Source organism: Tachyglossus aculeatus, chromosome 26 (genome assembly GCF_015852505.1).
Source record: "Tachyglossus aculeatus isolate mTacAcu1 chromosome 26, mTacAcu1.pri, whole genome shotgun sequence".
NCBI classification, from domain to species: domain Eukaryota; kingdom Metazoa; phylum Chordata; class Mammalia; order Monotremata; family Tachyglossidae; genus Tachyglossus; species Tachyglossus aculeatus.
Window position 1 is genome coordinate 593,446 of NC_052091.1, and position 16,751 is coordinate 610,196.

General features: G+C 64.8%; 3 protein-coding genes across 5 annotated transcripts; 2 read left to right on the forward strand and 1 right to left on the reverse strand.

Annotated features, from left to right (window-relative positions):
* The first annotated feature begins 1,639 nt into the window (after positions 1–1,639).
* LOC119945986 (CLK4 associating serine/arginine rich protein) lies at positions 1,640–9,589 on the forward strand. 2 transcript variants are annotated; one of them, XM_038767324.1, is made up of 20 exons: positions 1,640–1,850; positions 4,564–4,661; positions 4,759–4,860; positions 4,978–5,090; positions 5,234–5,318; positions 5,520–5,665; positions 5,801–5,897; positions 6,174–6,252; positions 6,381–6,454; positions 6,574–6,615; positions 6,702–6,962; positions 7,110–7,370; positions 7,489–7,710; positions 7,893–7,932; positions 8,370–8,430; positions 8,700–8,758; positions 8,855–8,901; positions 9,182–9,270; positions 9,380–9,404; positions 9,510–9,589. In XM_038767324.1, exons 1-20 carry the CDS (start codon positions 1,752–1,754, stop codon positions 9,580–9,582), a joined length of 2,073 nt encoding a protein of 690 aa, XP_038623252.1. In that variant the 5' UTR covers positions 1,640–1,751; the 3' UTR covers positions 9,583–9,589. The 2 variants fall into 2 exon arrangements, with proteins under 2 accessions (XP_038623252.1, XP_038623253.1); XM_038767325.1 differs by having other exon boundaries at positions 1,641–1,850; positions 5,011–5,090.
* Positions 9,590–10,007: 418 nt separating this feature from the next.
* On the reverse strand, positions 10,008–12,456 carry ZNF296 (zinc finger protein 296). The gene is made up of 4 exons (XM_038767628.1): positions 12,072–12,456; positions 11,741–11,893; positions 10,460–10,947; positions 10,008–10,377 (listed from the first exon to the last, which is right to left on the reverse strand). The coding sequence occupies exons 1-4, from the start codon at positions 12,454–12,456 to the stop codon at positions 10,036–10,038; spliced, it is 1,368 nt and encodes a 455-aa protein (XP_038623556.1). The 3' UTR covers positions 10,008–10,035.
* Positions 12,457–13,643: 1,187 nt separating this feature from the next.
* On the forward strand, positions 13,644–14,639 carry GEMIN7 (gem nuclear organelle associated protein 7). Of its 2 annotated transcripts, XM_038767327.1 has the most exons (2): positions 13,644–14,126; positions 14,426–14,639. In XM_038767327.1, the coding sequence occupies exons 1-2, from the start codon at positions 13,806–13,808 to the stop codon at positions 14,501–14,503; spliced, it is 399 nt and encodes a 132-aa protein (XP_038623255.1). In that variant the 5' UTR covers positions 13,644–13,805; the 3' UTR covers positions 14,504–14,639. The 2 variants fall into 2 exon arrangements, with proteins under 2 accessions (XP_038623255.1, XP_038623254.1); XM_038767326.1 differs by lacking the exon at positions 14,426–14,639 and having other exon boundaries at positions 13,649–14,321.
* Positions 14,640–16,751: the final 2,112 nt, after the last annotated feature.

The window sequence follows — 16,751 nt, forward strand, 5'->3', positions numbered from 1 at the left end:
TTCCAGATGAGGTAACTGAGGCACAGAGAAGTTGAGGAGGCCTTCCCAGACTGAGCCCCCTCCTTCCTCTCTCCCTCGTCCCCCTCTCCATCCCCCCCGTCTTACCTCCTTCCCTTCCCCACAGCAGCTGTATATATGTATATGTATTTGTACACTTTATTTATTTTACTTGTACATATCTATTTTATTTTATTTTGTTAGTATGTTTGGTTTCGTTCTCTGTCTTCCCCCTCCTAGACTGTGAGCCCACTGTTGGGTAGGGACTGTCTCTATATGTTGCCAATTTGTACTTCCCACACGGTAAGCGCTCAATAAATGCAATCGATTGATTTATTATGAGGATAACGAATGAATGATCTCATTCATTCTCTCTGATCTCCCATCCTCGTGTCTCTCCCCACTTCAATCCATACTTCATGCTGCTGCCCGGATAGTCTTTGTCCAGAAACGCTGTGGGCATGTTACTCCCCTCCTCAAAAATCTCCAGTGGCTACCAATCAATCTGCGCATCAGGCAGAAACTCCTCACCCTGGGCTTCAAGACCGTCCATGGCCTCGCCCCCTCCTACCTCACCTCCCTTCTCTCCTTCTCCAGCTCAGCCCGCACCCTCCGCTCCTCTACCGCTAATCTCCTCACCGTTAGGCCTCGTTCTCGCCTGTCCCGCCATCGACCCCCGGGCCTGGAATGCCCCCAATCCCTCTGCCCATCCGCCAAGCTCGCTCTCTTCCTCCCTTCAAGGCCCTACTGAGAGCTCACCTCCTCCAGGAGGCCTTCCCAGACTGAGCCCCTTCCTTCCTCTCCCCCTCGTCCCCCTCTCCATCCCCCCATCTTACCTCCTTCTCTTCCCCACAGCACCTGTATATATGTATATATGGTTGTACATATTTACTACTCTGTTTTACTTGTACATATCTACCCTATTTATTTTATTTTGTTGGTATGTTTGGTTTTGTTCTCTGTCTCCCCCTTTTAGACTGTGAGCCCACTGTTGGGTAGGGACCGTCTCTCTATGCTGCCAACTTGTACTTCCCAAGCGCTTAGTCCAGTGCTCTGCACACAGTAAGCGCTCAATAAATACGATTGATGATGATGATGATGTATATATGTTTGTACATATTTATCACTCTATTTATTTTACTTGTACATATCTATTCTATTTATTTTATTTTGTCAGTGTGTTTGGTTTTGTTCTCCGTCTCCCCCTTTTAGACTGTGAGCCCGCTGTTGGGTAGGGACCGTCTCTATATGTTGCCAATTTGGACTTCCCAAGCGCTTAGCACAGTGCTCTGCACACAGTAAGCGCTCAATCAATACGACTGATGATGATGACGATTGATTGATTCTGGTGATAATGAATGAATGAGGGACTGAGGGGAGAGGAAGGGGAGCCACGAGACGACGCCCTCGGCGCCGCCTCCTGAGGCGAGGGCCGATACTGCGCAGGCGCGCGCGAGACGGGTGGGAGGGTCCGGAAGTGACGTCATTCCCGCCCCGCCCCCGGTCGAGGTGGGAGGGGCCGCCGCTGGGCCCGTCGGCGTCGGACGGTCGGTTCCGGTTCCGGTGGCGGCCGGCAGGGGGCGGGGCGGAGGGGAAGGGAGGCGCAACGGGGAGGGGGCGGCCGCCGCGGCCGGTGAGTGGCGAGAGTCGGGCCGCCCCCCTCCCCCCGCTTTCTCCCCGCCGGACCGGCGTGGGGGGGGGGAGCCCGGTCGCCCCGGACACGGTCCGTGCCCCGCAGCAGCCCGGGGGGCGCCATGTGGCACGAGGCGCGGAAGCACGAGCGGAAGCTGCGCGGGATGATGGTCGACTATAAGAAGCGTGCGGAGCGGAGGCGCGAGTACTACGAGAAGATCGTGCGTGAGCCCGGGGCCCCGGCCCCCACCCACAAGCGCGGAGGGGGTCGCCGGCACGGATTTAGTCATGATAACGGCGTTTAGTAATCGCCTACTATGTGCCAAGCACTGTTCTAAGCGCTGGGGGAGATGCAAGGTGATCGGGTTGTCCCACGGGGGGCTTCCAGTCTTAACCCCCATTTGACAGATCAATCAATCAATTAATCAATCGTATTTATTGAGCGCTTACTGTGTGCAGAGCACTGGACTAAGCGCTTGGGAAGTACAAGTTGGCAACATAGAGTGACGGTCCCTACCCAACAGTGGGCTCACAGTCTAGAAGATGAGGTAACTGAGGCACAGAGAAGTTAAGTTAAAGAGGAGGCCTTCCCAGACTGAGCCCCCTCCTTCCTCTCCCCCTCGTCCCCCTGTCCATCCCCCCGTCTTACCTCCTTCCCTTCCCCACAGCACCTGTATATATGTATGTGTTTGTACATATTTATTACTCTCTATTTATTTAGTTTACTTGTACATATCTATTTTATTTTGTTAATATGTTTGGTTTTGTTCTCTGTCTTCCCCCTTCTAGACTGTGAGCCCACTGTTGGGTAGGGACCGTCTCTATATGTTGCCAACTTGTACTTCGTAAGCGCTTAGTACGGTGCTCTGCACACAGTAAGCGCTCAATAAATACGATTGATTGATTAAGTGACTTGCCCAAGGAGTCGGGATTCGAACCTATGACCTCTGACTCCAAAGCCCGGGCTCTTTCCACTGAGCCACGCTGACCCCCTCCCACCCCAGGTGGGGTAAACGAGATCCAGAGAGGTGAAGTGACCCGTGGCCAGAGTCTGACAGGTGCTGGCAGCGTGGCTCAGTGGAAAGAGCCCGGGTTTGGGAGGCAGAGGTCATGGGTTCGAATCCCAGCTCCGCCACTTGTCAGCCACCTGACTTGGGGCAAGTCACTTCACTTCTAGACTGTGAGCCCACCACTGTTGGGTAGGGACCGTCTCTATATGTTGCCAACTTGTACTTCCCAAGCGCTTAGTACAGTTCTCTGCACACATTAAGCACTCAATAAATACAATTGATTGATTCTCTTGGCCTCATCTGTAAAATGGGGATGAAGACTGTGAGCCCCACGGGGGACAACCTGATCGCCTTGTAACCTCCCCAGCGCTTAGAACAGTGCTTTATACATAGTAAGCGCTCAGTAAATGCCATCATTATTATTATCATTGTTATTCAGTCGTATTTATTGAGCGCTTACCGTGTGCAGAACACTGTACTAGGCGCTTGGGAAGTTCAAGTCGGCAACATAGAGAGACGGTCCCTACCCAACAACGGGCTCACGGGCTAGAAGGGGGAGACAGGGTTGTATGTATTTATTACTCCATTTATTTATTTTGTTTGTACATATTTATTCTATTTATTTTATTTTGTTAATATGTTTTGTTTTGTTCTCTGTCTCCCCCTTCTAGACTGTGAGCCCACTGTTGGGTAGGGACCGTCTCTATATGTTGCCAACTTGTACTTCCCAAGCGCTTAGTACAGTGCTCTGCACACAGTAAGCGCTCAATAAATACGATTGAATGAATGAATGAATGATAGACAACAAAACAAAACATGGAGACAGGTGTCAAAATCGGTGGTAGACTGGGAGCCCGTTGTGGGCAGGGATTATTTCTACTTGTAGCTGAATTGTACTTTCCCAGCACTCAGGACAGTGCTCTGCACACAGTAAGCTCAGTGGAAAGAACCCGGGTTTGGGAGTCAGAGGTCGTGGGTTCTAATCCTGGCTCCGCCACTTATTGGCTGGGTGACTTTGGGCAAGTCACTTTACTTCTCTGTGCCTCAGTTACCTCATCTGTAAAATGGGGATGAAGACTGTGAGCCCCATGTGGGACAACCTGATCACCTTGTATCCCCCCAGTGCTTAGAATAGTGCTTTGCGCATAGTAGGCGCTTAACAAATACCATCATTATCATTATTATTAAAAGGCACTCAATAAATACGACTGAGTGAATGAATAATAGTACGTATTAAGTGCCTAACGTGCAGTCTGTTGAACGCTGAGAAAAAAACAGAGGTGGGAATTAGACCCCGTCCCTGTCCCTCAAGGGGTGGTGTCCGTTGCTGATGTGGGGCCGGGGGTGGTGTTGAGGACAAGTGGTCTGTCATAGTTGGCTGGGTGGGGATGTGCTGTCCGATTTGGGGACAAAGAGAGGTTGTACTTGTCACTCGGGGGGAGGGGGTGCATTCATTCATTCATTCATTCATTCAGTCGTATTTATTGAGTGCTTACTGTGTGCAAAGCACTGTACTAAATGCTTGAGAGAGGGCAGTTTAACAGACACATTCCTACCCACAATGAGCTCACAGTCTAGAGGGGGAGACACCTGCTCATATAAATAAATAAATAACAGGTATTTTCCCTGAATCTGTCACTGGGAGATGGTGTCTGTCGCTGACAGAGGGGAGGGTGGGGAGGCGGTGACTGACTTGGGAATGGGGGGAGGTTGTATCTGTCGCCCCCGGGTTGCGGGGGCGGGGGGGGGGGTCTGTCGTCTGTCACCGACGTTGGGGTGCATGGGGTGGTGGTGTCTGACTTGGGGATGAAGCGAGCTTGTATCTGTCACTGGGGGTGGTGCCTGTCGCAGGGTGGCAGGGTGAAGGGAGGTGGGGTCTGTCGCTGACGGTAGGGTGGGGGGGGGGGCCCCGGGGTCTCTGCAGAAGAAGGATCCAGCGCAGTTCCTGCAGGTGCATGGCCAGGCCTGCAAGGTGCACCTGGATTCTGCCGTGGCCTTGGCAGCAGAAAGCCCCGTCAACATGTGAGGAGCCGGGGTGGCGGGGAGGGTGGCGGCGGGCCCCGGCGTGGCGGTGGGGCTGGGGGGGAGACGGACCGGCTTGAGTGTTCTCTCTCTGCAGGATGCCATGGCAGGGGGATACCAACACTATGATCGACAGGTTTGACGTGCGAGCCCACCTGGACCACATCCCCGAGTACACCCCGCCCCTACTCAGTGCCGTGTGAGTGTCCCCATCCCCTGGTCCCGCCATCCCCGGGCATGCCCCCTCCCCCCCGCTCGGCCACGTTTGAACGCCTGGCCCCTCACCCCCCCCATCATCCCACCCTCCCCGGCCCAGTCGGCCCCCGCCGGAGTGTCTGGTTCTCCTCAGCTCACCCGAGCAGGAGCCGGACGAGCGGAAGTGCAACTATGAACGTTACCGGGGCCTCGTGCAGAATGACTTCGCTGGCAGTGAGTGGGGCCTGGCGGTGGGGCAGACTGGGGAGGGCGGCGGGGGAGCCGGGCGGGGCCCGGGAAGGCATCTGCCGAGCGGTGGTGCAGGGTGGGGTCGGAGCCGGACCTGACCGTGCCGTGCTGGGATTGGGGGGGCCTAGTTTCCGAGGAGCAGTGCCTGTATCAGATCTATATGGATGAGCTGTATGGGGGCCTGCAGAGACCCGGCGATGACGACAAGAAGAAGTGAGTGGGGGGCCGTGGGGGGGTAGTGTCACCCATATCACTTGGCACCCCCCACCCTCCTGCACTAACCTGAGGGCCCCTCTGCCGCTCCTCCCCTTCCTCTGCCCTCGGCTCAGGCCGCTCACCCTTGGGGTGCGGGGCCGGGACGGTGTCAAGAGCTGTAGGCTGAACCCCGGCCCCCCGCCCCCGCGTCCGGTCCAGGCTGGCAGAAAAGAAGGCCTCGATCGGGTACACGTACGAGGACAGCACCGTGGCCGAGGAGGAGAAGGCGCCCGACAAGGACGACGACGACGACGACTCGGAGGAGGAGAGTGAGGAGGATGAGGACGAGGTCATCCCGGACATCGGTGCGTCCGTCACGGCCCCTCCGCGCCCTTCTCCTTCCCGACCTGGCCTCCCCCCCGCTGTTCTCTGGCCCCTCCCCAGTTCCCCTACCCCCACCCTGCTGCTCAGCCCTGCTTACGGGGAACCGTGTGCTGCAGATGTGGAGGTGGATGTGGATGAGCTGAGCCCAGAGCAGGTTGCTGATCTCAACAAGCAGGCCACCAGCTACGGCCTGGCCGAAGGGGATTTTGTCCGGTGAGACCACCCCCGTCGGCCCCCGTATCTGGGTGTGGGTGTGGGTGTGTGTATACATGTATGTGTGTGCGCCTGGGCCCCCATCGGGCCCCCACCTGGCCAGGGGGAGGACCAGACCCACGGACACGAGGGCACAGGAGGGGAGGAGGCAGAGGAGGAAGGATGGATGGACTCGGGGTGTGATCTGGGAGAGCTTCATGGAGGAGGTGGGTCACGTGGCGGGCCTGCGGGTGTGGGACTGGAGTCTGACTGTCTATCCATCCTTCCACTGGTCAGGATGCTTCGGAAAGACAAGGAGGAGGCCGAGGCCATCCAGCATGCCAAGGCGCTGGAGGAGGAGAAGGCCATGTACTCTGTACGGGCTGCGGGGTGGGGTCAGGGCGTACGGGGTGGGACGTAGGGGTGCAGGGTGGGGCCCGGGGGCACGGGGCGGGATTGAGGGCAGGCGTTTGGGACCCCCCCTCACACCGGCTCTGGTAACAGGGCCGGCGATCGCGGCGCCAGAGGAGGGAGTTCCGGGAGAAGCGGCTGAAGGGCCGCAAGATCAGTCCACCCAGGTACGACCGCCCCCAGCCCCGGCCCGGCCCCCGCCCAGACCACCTCAGCCTCCTTCCACGCATCACCCCCCGGGTCTGTCCCGCACTACTTGCCGACCCCACCCCGCTTCTCTTCGTAGCTACGCACGCCGGGACAGCCCCACCTACGACCCCTATAAGCGGTGAGTTGGGATGGTGGGAGTCTGGGGTCGGGGGGCTGGGGTCAGGGGTCCGACGCTGACCTGACCCCGCGCCTCCCGCCGCCCAGGTCCCCGTCAGAGTCGAGTTCCGAGGCGCGCTCCCGCTCGCGCTCCCGCTCCCGCTCGCCCACGCCGGGCCACGAGGAGACCATCACCTTCATCACCAGCTTCGGCGGCAGCGACGAGGAGGCGGCGGCGGCGGCAGCGGCGGCGGCGGCAGCCGGGACGGGCGGGGCCGGGCCCGGTCGGCCCCCGGGGCCCGCGAAACCCCGCGCCGGCCACCCCCCGCCCGTGGCCGCCTCCGCGCCCGGTCGTAGCGCGGGTACCCGGTCGGTAACGCCCGCTGGGGGCTGGGGCGGGAGGCCGGGGGGGGCGCTCCGGGCAATGACCCCACCGCCGACCGCACCCCCCCAGCGACGACCCCCGGCCCCCCCCGGCGGTGCCTCCTCGGTGACCGCCCCCGTGACCTCCTGCAGGCGCCGCTCCAGCCCCTCTCCCTCCTCCGCCTCGTCCACGTCATCGTCTCGCTCCAGCTCCCGCTCCCGCCGCGGCCTGGCCCCGGGGCACCACCGCTCCGGCCGCCTGGTCCGCTCCCGCTCCCGCTCCCGTCGCCGCCACTCTCGCTCCCGCAGCCGGGGCCGCCGGCCCTCCGGTGGGAGCTCCCGCGACGGCCGCCGCTTCTCCCGCTCCCCCGAGCGCAGCCGCCGGACGGCCTACGGGGCCCGGCGACGGACCAGGTGGGGCGGGGGCGGGACGGAGGACCCCCCCGGCCAATTTCCCGATCCCCCCGCCCCTCCATCCCTACCCTTGGTGCCCCCCGGAGCCCCTCCCCCTCATCGTCCTCTGCCCCGCCAGGAGCCGCTCGCGCTCCGTGGAGCGTCATCGTCGCGGGGGCCGGCCCGGGCGCCGCCGCAGCAGCAGCCGCAGCACGTGGAGCCGCAGCCACAGCCGCAGCCCCTGGAGCCGCAGCTCCCGCAGCTCCCGCAGCCCCCGCAGCCCCTCGCCCTCCCCGTCTCCTCCGAGGGAGAAGCTGCCTCGACCCGCCGCGTCCCCAGCCGTCGGGGAGAAGCTGAAAAAGTGAGCGGGAGGACGGCCGGCCCCGGGAAGACAGAGGGAGGATGGACCCGGGGCGGCAGGGGGCCGAGGGAGGTCGGACCGACCCGGGAAAATGGGGAAGGGTCGGGAGCGGGGGGTGCAGAGCCTGCCTCGGTCCACCCTGACCCCCGCCTCCTTCTTCCCATCTTCCCGGCTCCTGGCAGGGCGGATACCGTTGCCGGTAGAGAGACAGGAGCTGCCAAAGTCAGTAAGAATTTGGACTGACTATCTAACTCCCGCCCGCCCGCGCCCCCCCCGGGCCCAGCCCGGCGGCCCAAGCCGGACCGACCCCGGGCTCTGAGAGACGCGGACTGGCCGTGCCCCTCTCCCGCCCCCTCCTATCCCACCCGCCACGGGCTAGGACTCGGCCACCACCTGCCCCGGTGGCTTCGGGGGTGGTTGGGAGCAGCGGGAGGGGGACCGACGGCCCCGGGTACCACGGGGCGTCTGCGGGATCGGGGTGCGGGGGAGGCCTCGAGCCACAGCGCGGGTTGGTGTGCGCTCCCCTCCCCGGTGGGCTGCGGGGGGGGGCCGGGCTCTCGGGCCGGAGGGGGCCCACCCCGTCCCCCACCTCAAGGTCCAGACATGGAGCGGTCTGGGTGCGGGGGGGGCCGGGTCTCACTGCCCGTCTCCCCCCACAGCCCAAGCTGACGCCGCAGGAGAAGTTGAAGCTGCGAATGCAGAAGGCCCTGAACAAGCAGTGTATGTTTCGCCCCCACTCCCCAGCAACAAGCAGCCTCCGCCCCTGTCCTCCTCTCCCCCCAGCACGCCTGCAGACACACTGAATCCCCGCATCCCCCCATTGCAAGGCAACATCGGTACCGGCGGGCACACACCCGGAGTCCCCAGGTCCTCTGCGTGGACCTCTGTCCTCTGGGGACTGGCGTGGAGGGGGTCGGCAGCGGGGTTGGGGTTGACGGCGCTCCGCCTCTCTTCCCCTCCCCTCTCATCCCCACCACGCTCCCATGTAGTCCGGGCGGATAAGAAGGCTGCTCAGGAGAAGATGATACAGCAAGAGCACGAGCGGCAGGTGAGGCGGGACCGGGGGGAGGCGGGTGCCGGCGGGGGGCGGGGGTCGCCCCCGACCGGGGAACCGTCCCCGCCTCACAGCCCCCATCTGCCGCAGGAGCGAGAGGACGAGCTGCGAGCCATGGCCCGCAAGATCCGCATGAAGTAAGCGGCCCTGCCCCGACCCCCTTCTCTGGCCGCCCCGACCCACCGGCGGAAAGAGCGAAGGCCTGGCGGTCGGGGACCCGCCCCGGGCTCTAGTCCAGCCCGTCCCCCTGCCCTGTGTCGCCAAACCTGCCTGGGCCTCCGTCAACCCATCTGTCAAATGGGTACAAGACCCCCCGCTCGCTCCCCCTCCCTCTCTGACCGGGTGGGCCGGGACGGGCCCGCCCTGCCCCGCTTGGCTCCCCGTGCCCGAGCCTGACTGAGGTGTCCCTCCGCCCAGGGAGCGGGAACGCCGGGAGAAAGAACGGGAAGAATGGGAACGCCAGTACAGCCGGCACAGCCGCTCCCCCTCCCCTCCCCCACGCCACGGTGAGTGTGCCAAGCGCCCGTCCCAAATGCCCCCCACCAAGGGCCAGCTCGGCAGACACCCCCCACCTCTCCCCCCCAGCCACTGACACATTGTCCCTTCTCCCCCCAGGCCGCGACTACAGCTCCTCTCGCAGGTAAGCTCTGCAGTTGCCACATCTCCTGACCTCTGACCCCTCCAGCCCCGCTCCGTGGCCCCAGCTCATTCTCTCCCGCTCTCTCTCTCTCTTTCCTCTCTGCAGAAGGTCTCGGTCCCGATCTCGGTCCCGATCCCGATCTCGGTCCCGGAGTCGGAGTCCTCATTACCGACACTAGGGAGGGTTTGGGGGGGGGCGGGGGGATGGGAGGGGGGGTCCCGCGGATGCGAAATAAAGGAAATGTTATTTAACCGTGCCTGGCCTGTCCATCAACCGGGGGAGGGGGGTGTAGCGGGAGGTTGCCCCACCCCAACCCACCCCACCTCTCTTGCCCCTGGCCCCCGGGGGGCCTGCAGGCCCAGGCCCCTGCCCGGCCCGCCCCCGCCCCCCAACGGAACCGGGCAGGCCGCTTTCGCTGCCAGCACGGCCGTGCCCGGGGCAGCGGCAGGGGAAGCTGTTTGTGGAGCCAGGCGGCTCCCCCCCGCCACCCCGCGCCCCACTCTCTCCTCTCCACCCCCCCCACACCAAAACCGGTCAGTCCGGCTGTGGGGCAGCGGCCACATGGGAGAGAGAGAGCACGGCAGCTGGCTACAAACAGCAGGAAGGTTTATTGGGGGTGGGCAGGGGCGGGTCAGGCTCCGGTGCCCGGCTCGCCGTGGTGCCGCTTGAGGTGCTTGTCCAGGGTGGCCCGCAGGCCGAAGGGCACGAGGCAGCGCGGACACTGGAAGGGCGGGGCGCCCGGGGCGGGGCCGTGGGTCCGCAGGTGGCGGGTCAGCTTGCTGCTCTGGGCGCAGGCATAGGGGCAGAGCGGGCAGTGGTAGGGCCGCTCCCCGGTGTGCGACCGCCGGTGCACCGTCAGGTTGCTGCTGCTGCGGAAGACCTTGCCGCAGAACTCGCACGTGTCGCTGCGGCCGGCCGCCCGCCCCCGGCAGCGGCCCGCCACCGCCACCACCGCCGCCTCCTCGCCGCCCCCCTGGTCCTCCCCCAGCCCCGCCGGGGGGGCCGCCCGGGGACCCCGGCTCCTCCCCGCCCCACGGGGCCCGTCCGCCGCCCGCCTCGGGGCCCCCGGCCGGGGTGGGGGTGGCGGCGGCCCCGGCGGGTTCCGGGGGCGCGGCGGGGGGCGCCCCGCTGCGAGGGGGCTCCGGGGGCGCGGCGGGGGCGCGCTGGTGGGTGCGCAGGTGGCGGGTCAGCTTGCTGCTCTGGGCACAGGCGTAAGGGCAGCGGGGGCAGCGGTAGGGCCGCTCCCCGGTGTGCGACCGCCGGTGCACCGTCAGGTTGCTGAGCGAGCGGAAGGCCTTGCCGCAGAACTCGCAGGTGTGGGCCGGGCCCCCGGCCCCCGGCCCGGCCCGCCGGCCTCCCCCGCGCCTCGGGCCCCGGACGGGCCCCGACCCCGGCTCCGGGTCCCGGTCGTCGAGCCGGGGGCCCGGCGTGCTCAGGTAGAGGGCGAGGCCGTGCCGCTCCTGGACGTGCTGCAGCAGGGCCCAGGCGCCTCCGAACCAGCCCCCGCAGCTGCTGCAGGTGAAGGACGCGGGCTCCGGCGGGCCTGCCGGACACGGACACACCGTCACGCGGGGATGGGGATGCGGACGCACCGTCACGTGGGGACACGGACACACCATCACGCGAGGATGGAGGCATGGGCCCCCTTTTTAGACTGTGAGCCCACTGTTGGGTAAGGACCGTCTCTATGTATTGCCAAGCGCTTAGTACAGTGCTCTGCACACAGTAAGCGCTCAATAAATACGATTGATTGACTGATTGGGGGATGGGGGCGGCCCGGTTAGGGTGCGGACGGGGGCTTTCCGGGTAGCATCCACCGGACGGCCCGCGCCCCGGTGATCGGTTGCAGCAGGAGGAGGAAGTGAGACGGCCAGGAGGGACGGGGCGGGCCGGACCGGCCTGTCAGGGGGCGGGAGACGAGGTGCGAACGGCGGGGGGCGAGGGGGCACCGAGCTGCGAACGGCCGAGGGCGGGACCGACCCTGCGGGAGCAGGGTGCGAATGGCGGGGAGGGGGACGTGGGGAGGGGGGACGTGGGGAGGGGGACGCGGGGAGGGGACCGGCCCAAGCTCCCTCCCTCCCTCCCCCCCCGGCACCTGGGGACTATTTCGGGCGAGAGATCGAGAAGTGAAACTCGCCCCCCCCGTCGCCGTCCGCCTGGGCCCGGGGCCAGCTGGCAGGTCGCCGCCGCCCAGCCGGGGCAGGGCGGGCAGGGCCGCGGGCAGGGCCCCGGCCGGTGCCTGGCGAGGGGCCCGCGGGCCAGCGCGGGCAGGGAGGGAGCCGGGCCGCCGCCCGCCGGGACCCCCGCCGGGACCCCCGGCCTCCCCACCGACCCACCTGCGGTCCGGTGGCGGGGCTGGCGGGGCCCGGGGGGGCGGCGGCAGCGGCCGCGCTTGTGCTCGATGAAGGCCACGATGTGGCGCAACGGGAGGGTCAGCAGGCAGCGGCCGCACGTCAGGAGGTCGGCGCCCGCGGACGGACACGGACCCGCTGACCGGCCGCCAAGCACGGAGACAGAGGAGAGAGAGAGAGAGAGAGAGAGAGAACCGGGGAGGAAGGGACGGCGGTCAGGGCGGCGGAGGGCGGCGGCGCGGGAGGGTCCGCGTGGCCGCCCCGAGCGCCCCGGACGCCAACGCCGCCGCCGCTCCCCGCTCCCCCCCGGACTCACCGGACTCCGGCTCCGGCCTGAGGTCCGGCTCCGGCGGGGCGGGATCGGCGTCGGGCTCCGGCTCCGAGTCGGCCCTCGCCTCCAGCCCCGGCTCGGGCCCCCGCAGCGGGCGCGGGCAGCTGCCCAGCTTCCGGCGGGACATGGTGCGGCGGGGGGCTCCGGGCGCCGCGGGGGCCGCAGGTGAGGGACCGGGGACACCTGGCGGGGCGGGGCGGGGCGGGGGCCGGGGGCCGGGGGCGGGACGGGGCCGCACGTGGGGCCGGACGAGCCCGACACGCCCCGGGGGCGGGGACCGGGGGCCGGGGGCGGGGACACGCCACACCGCAGCCGCAACGCCCTCTAGGGGCCCAGCTCCGCACCGCCCTCTAGGGGCCCAGCGCGGCATCGCCCTCTAGGGGCCGAGCGCCGCACCGCCCTCTAGGAGCCCAGTGCCGCACCGCCCTCTAGGGGCCCAGTGCCGCACCGCCCTCTAGGGGCCCAGCGCAGCATCTCCCTCTAGTGGCCCAGCGCGGCATCGCCCTCTAGGGGCCGAGCGCCGCACCGCCCTCTAGGAGCCCAGTGCCGCACCGCCCTCTAGGGGCCCAGTGCCGTACCGCCCTCTAGGGGCCCAGCGCGGCATCGCCCTCTAGGGGCCCAGCGCCGCACCGCCCTCTAGGGGCCCAGCGCAGCATCTCCCTCTAGTGGCCCAGCGCGGCACCGCCCTCTAAGGGCCCAGCTCCGTACCGCCCTCTAGGGGCCGAGCGCGGCTCCGCCCTCTAGGGGCCCAGCGCAGCATCTCCCTCTAGTGGCCCAGCGCGGCACCGCCCTCTAGGGGCCCAGCGCAGCATCTCCCTCTAGTGGCCCAGCGCGGCACCGCCCGCTAGGGGCCCAGCGCAGCATCTCCCTCTAGTGGCCCAGCGCGGCACCGCCCTCTAGGGGCCCAGCGCAGCATCTCCCTCTAGTGGCCCAGCGCGGCACCGCCCTCTAGGGGCCCAGCGCAGCATCTCCCTCTAGTGGCCCAGCGCGGCACCGCCCTCTAAGGGCCCAGCTCCGTACCGTCCTCTAGGAGCCCAGCGCGGCACCGCCCTCTAAGGGCCCAGCTCCGCACCGCCCTCCAGGGGCCCAGCACCGCACCGCCCTCCAGGGGCCCAGCACCGCACCGCCCTCTAGGGGCCCAGCTCCGTACCGCCCTCTAGGGGCCCAGCGCCGCACCGCCCTCTAGGGGCCCAGCGCCGCACCGCCCTCTAGGGGCCCCGCTCCGTACCGCCCTCTTGGGGCCGAGCGCGGCACCGCCCTCTAGGGTCGGGGGTCGGACTCCCCCCTCGGCCGTGCCTGATGGGGTGCGGGAGGGAGACCCGGGGGGCCCAAGGGTAGACTGCGAGCTCACTGCCAACCGTCTCTCTATGTTGCCAACTTGTACTTCCCAAGCGCTTAGTGCGGTGCTCTGCACACAGTAAGCGCTCAATAAATACGATTGATGATGATGACACACACACCCCCCGAGGCACGGAGCCCGGGGCAGCCGCGTGGGGGCGGGTCAGAGGTCACGGCAGTCACCGGAAGGGGAGGTTCCGCTCCTCCCCCCCGCCCCCCGCGCCGCCTCTCCGGGTGGTCTCGGTCCCGGAACTGTAGGCGCCGTGGGTCCGGGCGGACCGTTGCGGAGGCGACGCCGCCGGAAGCGTCCCGGGGTCGGCCGGAAGCGGTTTTTGGGGCGGCCCGGCCTGCGCCTGCCTCGGGGCCCGCGCAGGCTGCCCCATGCTCAGGCCGGTGCCCGTGCTGCGCCTGCCCCGGGGGCCGGACGGGACCAGCCGCGGCTTCGACCCCTTCAGCCCCCGGAGCCTGGGGGCGGCGGCGGCGGCGGGGAGTCCCGAGTGGCGGCAGCGGCGGCAGCAGCAGGAGGTGCGGGCCGAGCTGCGGGAGCGCTACCTCCGCAGCGTGCTGTGCATGAGCGGCCGCCCGGTCCGCTTCGCCCTGCACGAGCGCGTCCTCGTGTCGGCCCGCTTCGCCGCCTCCGACCTGGACGTGGCCAACTTCCACGTGTCCGAGCTGCAGACGCCGCTGGGCACGCAGCGGGAGGCCCTGCTCCGCTGCAGCGACATCATCGCCTACTCCTTCCAGCTGGACCCTCGGAACCCTCTGGCCGCCCCCCAATAAACGCCAACCTCACCCCCGGACCCGGCTCTCCGTGGCCTCAGCGGGGCCTGGGGGGATCCGCCGCCGATCTGGGTTCTAATCCTGACGCCGCCATAAAATAAATGAACAATAATAATATTATCATGCCGTTTATTAAGCCCTGGGGAGGTTACAAGGTGATCAGGCTGTCCCACGGGGGGGTTCACAGTCTTCATCCCCGTTTTACAGATGAGGTAACTGAGGCCCTGCTCCGCTGCAGCGACATCATCGCCTACTCCTTCCAGCTGGACCCTCGGAACCCCCTGGCCGCCCCCCAATAAACGCCAACACCCCCCCACCCCCGGCTCTCCGTGGCCTCGGCGGGGCCTGGGGGATCCGCCGCCGATCTGGGTTCTCATCCTGACGCCGCCATAAAATAAATGAACAATAATAATATTATCATGCTGTTTATTAAGCCCTGGGGAGGTTAAAAGGTGATCAGGCTGTCCCACGGGGGGGCTCACAGTCTTCACCCCCGTTTTACAGATGAGGTCACTGAGGCCCTGCTCCGCTGCAGCGACATCATCGCCTACTCCTTCCAGCTGGACCCTCGGAACCCCCTGGCCGCCCCCCAATAAACGCCAACACCCCCCCACCCCCGGCTCTCCGTGGCCTCGGCGGGGCCTGGGGGATCCGGCGCCTCTCTGGGTTCTCATCCTGACGCCGCCATAAAATAAATGAACAATAATAATATTATCATGCCGTTTATTAAGCCCTGGGGAGGTTAAAAGGTGATCAGGCTGTCCCACGGGGGGCTCACAGTCTTCATCCCCGTTTTACAGATGAGGTAACTGAGGCCCTGCTCCGCTGCAGCGACATCATCGCCTACTCCTTCCAGCTGGACCTTCGGCCCCCCCGGCCGCCCCCCAATAAACGCCAACACCCCCCCACCCCCGGCTCTCCGTGGCCTCGGCGGGGCCTGGGGGATCCGCCGCCGATCTGGGTTCTAATCCTGACGCCGCCATAAAATAAATGAACAATAATAATATTACCATGCCGTTTATTAAGCCCTGGGGAGGTTACAAGGTGATCAGGCTGTCCCACGGGGGGCTCACAGTCTTCATCCCCGTTTTACAGATGAGGTAACTGAGGCCCTGCTCCGCTGCAGCGACATCATCGCCTACTCCTTCCAGCTGGACCCTCGGCCGCCCTCCAATAAACACCAACACCCCCCACCCCCGGACCCGGCTCTCCGTGGCCTCGGCAGGGCCTGGGGGATCCGACGCCGATCTGGGTTCTAATGCTGACGCCACCATAAAATAAATGAACAATAATAATATTATCATGCCGTTTATTAAGCCCTGGGGAGGTTACAAGGTGATCAGGCTGTCCCACGGGGGGGTTCACAGTCTTCATCCCCGTTTTACAGATGAGGTAACTGAGGCCCTGCTCCGCTGCAGCGACATCATCGCCTACTCCTTCCAGCTGGACCTTCGGCCCACCCTGGCCGCCCTCCAATAAACGCCTACACCCCCCACCCCCGGCTCCCCGTGGCCTCTGTCTCTGGCGCTCGGCGGGATCCGGCGCCGATCTGGGTTCTAATCCTGACGCCGCCATAAAATAAATGAATTATAATAATATTATCATGCCATTTATGAAGCGCTGGGGAGGTTACAAGGTGATCAGGCTGTCCCACGGGGGGCTCACAGTCTTCATCCCCGTTTTACAGATGAGGTAACTGAGGCCCTGCTCCGCTGCAGCGACATCATCGCCTACTCCTTCCAGCTGGACCCTCGCCGCCCTCCAATAAACACTAACACCCCCCACCCCCAGACCCGGCTCTCCGTGGCCTCGGCAGAGCCTGGGGGATCCAGCGCCTCTCTGGGTTCTAATCCTGACCCCGCCATAAAATAAATAAATAATAATAATATTATCATGCCATTTATTAAGCACTGGGGAGGTTACAAGGTGATCAGGCTGTCCCACAGGGGGCTCACAGTCTTCATCCCCGTTTTACAGATGAGGTCACTGAGGCACAGAGAAGTGAAGTGACATCATCGCCTACTCCTTCCAGGGGGACCCTCGGCCCACCCTGCCGCCCTCCAATAAACGCCAACACCCCCCACCCCCGGACCCGGCTCTCCGTGGCCTCTGTCTGTGGCGCTCAGCAGGATCCGGCGCCGATCTGGGTTCTAATCCTGATGCCGCCATAAAATAAATAAATTATAATAATATTATAATGCTATTTATTAAGCGCTTACTAAGCGCTGGGGAGGTTACAAGGTGATCAGGCTGTCCCACGGAGAGGGGTAGATCAGGCTTAGAGGGGCAGCTTGGCTCAGTGGAAAGAGCCCGGGCTTTGGAGTCAGGGGTCATCATCATCAATCATATTTATTGAGCGCTTACTGTGTGCAGAGCACTGTACTAAGCGCTTGGGAAGTACAAGTTGGCAACACATAGAGACAGTCCCTACCCAACAGTGGGCTCACAGTCTAAAAGGGGGAGACAGAGAACAAAACCAAACATATTAACAAAATAAAATAAATAGAATAGATATGTACAAGTAAAATAAATAGAGTAATAAATACG

Excerpts from the sequence above, each read along its gene's own strand:
- GEMIN7 (XM_038767327.1), top strand. The coding sequence starts at position 13,806 with ATGCTCAGGCCGGTGCCCGTGCTGCGCCTGCCCCGGGGGCCGGACGGG. Across the intron at positions 14,127-14,425 it reads CGCTGGGCACGCAGCGGGAG|GCCCTGCTCCGCTGCAGCGA; the intron begins GCCCTGCTCCGC and ends GAGGTAACTGAG.
- LOC119945986 (XM_038767324.1), top strand. The coding sequence starts at position 1,752 with ATGTGGCACGAGGCGCGGAAGCACGAGCGGAAGCTGCGCGGGATGATG. Across the intron at positions 5,666-5,800 it reads CGAGGTCATCCCGGACATCG|ATGTGGAGGTGGATGTGGAT; the intron begins GTGCGTCCGTCA and ends CGTGTGCTGCAG. Across the intron at positions 8,431-8,699 it reads GAAGGCCCTGAACAAGCAGT|TCCGGGCGGATAAGAAGGCT; the intron begins GTATGTTTCGCC and ends GCTCCCATGTAG.
- ZNF296 (XM_038767628.1), bottom strand. The coding sequence starts at position 12,456 with ATGCCGCGCTGGGCCCCTAGAGGGCGGTGCGGAGCTGGGCCCCTAGAG. Across the intron at positions 11,894-12,071 it reads CAGGCCGGAGCCGGAGTCCG|CGGGTCCGTGTCCGTCCGCG; the intron begins GTGAGTCCGGGG and ends GCGGCCGGTCAG. Across the intron at positions 10,948-11,740 it reads GCCCCGCCACCGGACCGCAG|GCCCGCCGGAGCCCGCGTCC; the intron begins GTGGGTCGGTGG and ends CGTGTCCGGCAG.